General features: G+C 56.3%; 1 protein-coding gene across 1 annotated transcript; it reads left to right on the forward strand.

The window, feature by feature from the left end:
• Positions 1-903: 903 nt before the first annotated feature.
• Positions 904-7,452, forward strand: CDK9 (cyclin dependent kinase 9). The gene is made up of 7 exons (XM_065696059.1): positions 904-1,065; positions 1,457-1,538; positions 2,260-2,350; positions 4,105-4,271; positions 4,426-4,597; positions 4,672-4,820; positions 5,922-7,452. Exons 1-7 carry the CDS (start codon positions 974-976, stop codon positions 6,285-6,287), a joined length of 1,119 nt encoding a protein of 372 aa, XP_065552131.1. The 5' UTR covers positions 904-973; the 3' UTR covers positions 6,288-7,452.
• The last annotated feature ends 233 nt before the right edge of the window (positions 7,453-7,685 follow it).

The following is a 7,685-nucleotide window of genomic DNA, read 5'->3' on the forward strand; positions in this document are numbered from 1 at the left end:
TGCAAGACCTATGGGTGAGGGTGCCAGCCCTATGGATGAGGGTGCCAGCCCTATGGATGAAAGTACCAGCCCTATGGATGAGCGTGCCAGCCCTATGGATGAGGGTGCAAGACCTATGGGTGAGGGTGCCAGCACTATGGGTGAGGGTGCAAGACCTATGGGTGAGGGTGCCAGCCCTATGGATGAAGGTGCCAGCCCTTGTCAAGGGTGCCAGCCCTATGGAGGAGGGTCCTGCCCTGCAGACAGGGCCCTGCCGTTCACATCTGGGGCTCTGCTCCTGCCCTCGCCGTGCCCCACGGGGTGACAGCCAGGTGCCATCGCTGCCAACGGAAGGCCCCGGCACCAGCTCTTCTCTCATGCTGGGGGACCTCTGGGTGCCCCATGTGGGTGTCTCCGTGCGGGACACGGTATCCTAGGCTCAGCAGGGAGCCGGGGTCCGTGTTGCCCCCCGTTCGCAGGGAGCACCTGGGGGTGCCAGTGGCCACGATGCCCGTTACTGCTCTGGCCTTTGCTCCCTGTGCTCGCAGCCTCGGCAGCGGTGTCAAAGAGCCCCAAAACAACCCGTTCTGCACCCAAAAGTGGACATCGCTGTGGGGAGGCTTCGCCCCAGCCGTGGGGATTTCTGCCAGCAAAGCAGGGGGGACCGGACCCCGGTGTCCCCCCGCCCTGGTGCCCGCCCCGCATGGCCCGGGGCAGCGCAGCGGCAGGGAGCGGAGGTGCTGCTGTATCCCGGTGGCACGCGTTGGGGGCAGCAGCACCGGTGTCCCCTGGGGCCCGGTGCCGGGACACGGCGCTGCTCCGTGGGGATGCTGAGGCGGTGACAACATGGCGGCCGCCGCAGGACTACAAGTCCCAGCAGGCTCCGCGCGGGGCGGTGCCGGTGCGTGCAGCGGAAGTGCAGTGGCGGCGGCGGCGGAGAAGGAGAAGGAAGAAGGGGTGGGCTGGCGCGGTGTGGAGCCGGGGCGCCGGCGGCATGGCGAAGCAGTACGACATGGTGGAGTGCCCCTTCTGCGATGAGGTGTCCAAGTACGAGAAGCTCGCCAAGATCGGGCAGGGCACCTTCGGGTGAGTGCTCCGCCGGGCCCGCCTCACCGCCGCCGGGCGCGGCCTGCTCAGGCCTCAGGCCTCAGGCCTTGGCCCCCTCAGCCTTGTTCGAGTCCGTCCCGCATCCCTCCCTCTGCCCCCCGGCCCCTCTTATTCGCACCCTGGGGCCCTGCTCTGTGCCAGGATGGGGCAGAGTTTACCCCGGAGACAGTCGGGGCATTGCCCCGTGTTCCTGTGGGGCTCTGTGTTGGCTCAGCCAGCCCTACGGGCCTTGTGTCCAAAGGGGATGTGGCTGTGTGGGGCACGGAGCTGTGTGTGTGGTGCTGTGGTGTGTCTCGGTTGGGATCGTTCCTGATCGGGAGCACTTGGTTCCTGCCTTGTGCTGCTCACGGGTCCGTTTGTGTTGTTTCAGGGAGGTTTTCAAAGCCAAGCATCGTCAGACGGGCAAGAAAGTCGCGCTGAAGAAAGTGTTGATGGAAAACGAGAAGGAGGGGGTAAGTGTGTGAGCGTGGCCGGGCTGTGCTTGGGGAGGTCGGGACTGGGGGGTTCACAGGCGGGAGTTAATCTTGGGGATGGCACAAATGCACTTTCAGTGTGTTCTTTAACAATATTTATGGCTGTAACGTGGGCGTGGGCAGGATCCCAGCCCTGTGCCCTTTTGCCTCCCCTACCTACACCGTGATAATGTTGGTCCTTGAGGGTGCCCAGCCAAGGTGCCCCTTTTGGCTACAAAAGCACGTGGCAGCAGCGTAGTGCAGTACTTGTGTGGTGACTGGGCTGCGAGGAGCTGTTGCAATGGTGCTGCTCACACCTTCTTCTTCCCCTGCCCACCCCCAGCACGGGGCTCCACACTGGCTCTTGCTTGTGGAGGAGCTGGGTAGCGTGTGAAAGGCATGTGCTGAGAGGTGTGCAGAGATGGGGTAAGTTAACAGCTTAAATGGCTCTGCCATGTCCTGTTGTGAACAGGCACCATGGAAACACCGGTGTCTCATGGCGGAATGTTCATCACCACCGGTGCCTGATGGTAAATAAACTTGGACAATCCTGGTGTTTGTGTTGTATTTTAAACCTCTCATTGCCCTTCAGTGACTTGTCACGGTGGTGCTCAAATAGATCCCCTGCCAGGCAGCTATGGTCATGTCTCTCCTGTTCTCTAGGCAGGGGTGGCCTGGTCTCCTGCATCTCTAATCCCTGTTCTCTCTTTCTCCTTCCCAGTTCCCCATCACAGCCTTGCGAGAGATTAAAATCCTCCAGCTGCTCAAACATGAGAACGTGGTGAACCTCATCGAAATCTGCAGGACCAAAGGTAGCTGGCGGGGTCTGCCTTGTGCTGGCTGCTGCCTTTGGTTCATCCCTTCTTTACTGCTGAGCAGGCTGGTGTGCTGGGAGCGGGGTCCTCCGGCTGAGCATGGGCTTCTGTTCCTGTCTGTGATGGGGGATGTTGCTACAGCTTGGCTGGGAAAGCTGTTGTCAGTCCTGCTAGGATACCCCTGTGCCATGGCAGTGAATGCTGCCTGTGCTGGAAAACTCCCCTGTGAGAGGCTTATTTAATAAGCCACCACCGGAGGCACTTTGAAGCAGAGAGTTCTTAACCAGAGCTGATCTTGTGGCTGTTCACAGGAGCTGGAGCTGCCCCTCTCACCTGGCTTATGATGGTTGGGTTTGTGGTAGCCCTGAGCTGAGACTCACTCAGCATCTTTCTGTAGGTGACAGTAACATGCTGTGAGGGCTGGAGCTCCAGATGGGGCTGTTCTTAGCTGTTCTGCCACACACAGTGTTCCCCCACTGCGTGGCTGGCATGCTCAGTGCTCCTGGCCTGGCTCTGTGTCAGTGACAGAGCTTTAAAACATTGGCTAGTTTGAATATATCATTCTCTTAGGCACATTTTTACTGGAAAAATGCTTTTGAAAGTGGCAGCCGATGCTTAAACCACAACACCCAGTCAGTCCCTGCAGTTAAATAAACACCAAGTGACTTGTGATTGATTTTGAAGAGCCCGGTCACTGAACTGGGAAAAACCTCTGGCTCAGGACCAGGGATTGCAGTTACTCCAGTACTCCACTGCGTGTAGGTTATTGTCTGAACAGGTAGGAGTGAAAACCAGTGACAGGTTAATCTGTAATTCATTGTGTGATTAAGTTGGGATGACTGTGCCTGGCAAACCCAAGGTAAATATTTTTGGAGACACACGAGTTGTTGGAATTCCACTTTTCATCCAAATCCACCTTGACCTTAGTTTCCAGTGGAACAGAAACATTGCATTTGCTGTTCTCAGACTTGAAGGTTTCATAAGGGGCTGTATCCATGTAAGGAATTACAAACCCAGTGTGGCAGGCAGTGATGTGTTTCCATGGAGGCTGAGCTTAGGCATCCTTTTCTGGTTGGAGTTGCTCATCAGCGGGTTCTGCTGATTACAGCTGATGAAAATCAGCCTTTCTTTTTATAGTGTTTTGCACGTGTGCTCTAGGAACAAGATTGGAATCGGTTGCTTCGTGTGAGGTTTCCTGTTACTGTAAATTGCAGTTGGAGCTGGAATTTTCAGTCCCTTTGATCCATATCAGTCTGTGTATGTAGATGCAGTTTGAGGTTGCGGAAAACCTCACTCTCTAATCTTATATTAGAGTTTCTCTGTTTCTGCATTTCCCCTGGGGCTGTCTTTGCTGGTGCCTCCTCTATCGCTGATGCCATCAGTGATAATGCTCGGCTGGCAGCGAGGTGTGTGTGCACCTACCAGCCACAGCTTGCAGGGAGGAAACCCCGCGGCCGTTATTGCACAGAACAAGCACAAAGTGAAGCTTTCAAAGGATGTCGTTTCCTTTCCTTGCCTGGCTGATGACATTCACTGCTCTCATCCTCATCCCTGTTCTTCCGTTGCTGGTTGTGCTGTCTCAGTGCCTCTTTAAGAAGGATCTTGAGGCTGTCTCTGGTTCTCTGTGTTGCTGTGCCCTGAGGTTTTGTCTGGTGAGCACTCTATGAGCAGTGGGGTGGCTGGGGGCGCAGGAGGAGCTGTGATGGGGTGAAGGGTCCCGTGCTGACAGTCCCTCTTTGCCTCTCCCATAGCTTCTCCCTACAACCGCTGCAAGGGCAGTATCTACCTTGTGTTTGACTTCTGTGAGCACGATCTGGCTGGGCTCCTCAGCAATGCCCTCGTCAAGTTCACGCTCTCAGAGATCAAGAAAGTGATGCAGATGCTATTGAATGGACTTTACTACATCCACCGGAACAAGGTAATAGACCAGATCCACGCTCTCCATGGCTTTCCAAGGAGCACATGTCTTAGCACAGGCTGGAAGGAAGTCCAGAGTCCAAGTGCCCTCTAGGACTAGGTACCCAAGGAGGGGACCTTCATGGCTTAACCTTTTGGTGTCTGTCCTTGTACAGATCTTGCACAGAGACATGAAGGCTGCGAATGTCCTCATCACACGGGATGGAGTCCTGAAGCTGGCAGACTTTGGGCTGGCTCGAGCCTTCAGCCTGGCTAAGAACAGCCAACCCAACCGCTACACCAACCGCGTGGTGACCCTGTGGTACCGGCCGCCAGAGCTGCTCCTAGGTACGAGGTGCTGGGCTCCTCTCTTCTCTGCCCTTCTCCTTCCCCCAGGTGACTAACACAGTGTCTCTGTTTAGGGGAGCGGGACTACGGCCCCCCCATTGACCTGTGGGGTGGAGGCTGCATCATGGCAGAGATGTGGACCCGCAGCCCCATCATGCAGGGGAACACGGAGCAGCACCAGCTCACCCTCATCAGCCAGCTCTGCGGGTCCATCACACCGGAGGTGAGGCCGAGAGCATGGGCAGGGAGGAGGGAAGTGGTGATACGGGCAATGGCTGGGATCAGGCACCCCTGGGTCTCTTCCCTGCTCTGTATGCGGGCTGCTCTGTGCTCCCAGTGCTGGAGTGTGGCAGGAGGCTGGGAAAGCGCCTGCAAGTGCTGTTTGCCTCTTGGGAGCTGGGTGCACTGTGCTTCCCTTGTGTAAGCTACAGCTGACACATTACCTGCGTTCAGCCTCCTAAGGAAAAGAGGATGAACCTGGCCTTCCAGACCTCCTTTGGGAAGGGCAAGTCATGTCTTTGAGCACAGAGAGGATGCTGGCTGCTCCAGTGTGAAAGAGCAAAGTGTTACATGTAGGAATCTGGCCTGTGTTTGGGGGTTGTCTCTCAGATAAACACCCTCTGAATTCCTGCTTAAAGAGTGGGGTTTTTTGGTCACCTTGAAAAGCCTCTGGAGTTCTGACTTGTCATTCCTGGCATCAGCTTAGCCTGGTCTGAGCGCTCAGCCCTTCCTCAGCAGCTTCTTTAAGAGCAGCTTGTCCTGCCCTCTGGTGGGGACCGAGCTGAGGGCTCTCAGCCTGTGCTGAGCAGGCAGCTGCAGAGGCCTCATGGTGCATACATTATGTGCATACATTATCTGCGTACACTGAAGGCGCTTTCTTTTCCATGTAGATACCTGCTGTGGTTGAGAGAAGTGCTCGTGATTGCATCATGCTTTGCTTTGTAAGGATAAAAGGTGCCACACGCATCCCGGTTGTTATTTAGCAATGAGTTTTGTCACTCAACCTTTCTGGATGTTGTAGCTGCTTGGAGCTGTGCTCTCTAGTAGCAATTCTGTGGGAGAACCAGAACTCCTGGAGCATCCTGCGTGCCATTCCCACACCGGAAGGACGCTGTCCTGACTTGTCCACACATCTCCAGGCTGTAGAGCACCTTTTAGTGCCTCCTTCATCCTATGGGAACAAGGTCTGCTGGCTTGGAAGTGATAAACTAGCGTTGTCTCAGCAGACCTCGCCCTTGTTTGCCTGAAGGGGTTCACATCAAGAATGGCTTGTCCTCTCCATAACTTCATTGTTCCAACTCCCCTTTTTCCTGCCTTTTCCCAGGTTTGGCCTAACGTGGATAAGTACGAGCTGTACGAGAAGCTGGATCTCCCCAAGGGCCAGAAGCGCAAGGTGAAGGACCGCCTCAAAGCCTACGTGAAGGACCCCTATGCACTTGACCTCATCGACAAGCTGCTGGTGCTGGATCCTGCCCAGCGGATCGACAGCGACGACGCGCTCAACCACGACTTCTTCTGGTCAGACCCCATGCCCTCGGACCTCAAAAACATGCTGTCCACCCACAACCAGTCCATGTTCGAGTACCTGGCCCCGCCGCGCAGGAGGGGTGGGCACATGCCCCAGCAGCCCCCTAACCAAGGCAGGAACCCGGCTGCCACCAACCAGACCGAGTTTGACAGGGTGTTTTGAGCAGGGGCGGCCCCAGCGGGGTCCTGGCTGGGGGAATCCGAAGGTTGCATTGGGCAGGGATTGTCCCAGGGAGGGCTCTGCCTGGGAAAGGACTTTCTTCAAGGTGAAGTGCCTTGAACCGAGCTCTCTCCTCTCCTCGTGCAGCAGCTCAGCCGCTGTGGAGCTGTGTAACTGGAGAGACTTGTGTCCCTGCAGCTTTGCACGGAGCTGTATCCCCCTTGCAGCGGCCTGTCGTGATGATGTTCATCTTGCAGAGTGGTCATGATGGACCTGGTGATGGAGAAAGTGACTCTCTTGGTGCTGAGGCTCTTGGCAAATGGTGCTGTGACCAGCAGGACTGGGGGTAGCTGCTGGGAGATGTTTCTGCTCTCTTGGTTGATAGTAGCTCCTCTGTGGTTTATCTTACCCTGAAGCTTTGATGTAGGTTGAGGCAGGTGCTTCTGAGTAATGCAGAGCTGTCTTGGGGAAGGCAGCGTTGCTCTAGGCAGCATTACTAACTCACTGGAGTTGGGCTCCAGTCTAGTTTGGGCTTACTGGGCATACTGGGGGGCGGCTGGCAGAGCTTGTTCCATACAGCCAGGATTCGCAATGGGAATCACTGGGCTGTAGCAGCATGCAGCACCTTTATTGCAAGCTGTCTGCTCTCCCCTATGGCCTCTGCCCTGGAGCTCTTGGCTCCAGTGTAGATCCGGGGCACTGTGATGTTGTGTCATCGCCTTCTGGACCCTTTTGGGACCAACTCGGTCCTTCCCAGCTCGCTGAGCACTTTGTCTTCCATGGCCATCAGCCGCAGATGGCTCACTGAGCCCCATGGATCCCAACCAGGTAATGTATGTGCCATGCAGGGGGTGATAACCTTTGGCATCCGGTGGGTTGTCCGTTAACCCGGCTAATGGCTAAAGCCACGTCGGTACCCTGAGGTCTCCGGGGAGGACGCGGTGGTGAGTGGGGCTGTTCTCAGGACACAAAGTGAGGCTGATAAAGGACATGTACAAGGTAAATCTCTTGGTGTGGGGCTCTGATTGCGGCAGGGGGGTGGTGTGTGTGTGTGGGGGGGGGGGGGGGGTTGGTTTCTTTGGCTAAACCAGGGTCGGTTGCAAGCAGTAAGCCAGATGGCTTCAGCCGGTTGTGAATAAACACGATGCTGTCCAAAAGGGCTGCGTTTAACCTTTGTGTCACTCTCGCTGAGCGGGGTGAGCCAGGATGCAGCCCCTCTGGCCCTGCCGGGGGCAGGCACCCAGTTTGGGGCTGGATGGTGCCATTGCCATACTGGTGCCATTCCCATACTGGTGCCATTCCCATGCTGGTGCCGTTCTCGTACTGGTGCCGTTCCCATACTGGTGCCATTGCCATACTGGTGCCGTTCCCATACTGGTGCCATTGCCATACTGGTGCCGT

The sequence above is a fragment of the Lathamus discolor genome, chromosome 15 (assembly GCF_037157495.1).
Source record: "Lathamus discolor isolate bLatDis1 chromosome 15, bLatDis1.hap1, whole genome shotgun sequence".
Lineage (NCBI taxonomy): Eukaryota > Metazoa > Chordata > Aves > Psittaciformes > Psittacidae > Lathamus > Lathamus discolor.

Coding starts and splice junctions, on each gene's coding strand:
- CDK9 (XM_065696059.1), top strand. CDS start 974: ATGGCGAAGCAGTACGACATGGTGGAGTGCCCCTTCTGCGATGAGGTG. Junction 1,539..2,259: donor TGGAAAACGAGAAGGAGGGG/GTAAGTGTGTGA, acceptor TCTCCTTCCCAG/TTCCCCATCACAGCCTTGCG. Junction 2,351..4,104: donor CGAAATCTGCAGGACCAAAG/GTAGCTGGCGGG, acceptor CCTCTCCCATAG/CTTCTCCCTACAACCGCTGC.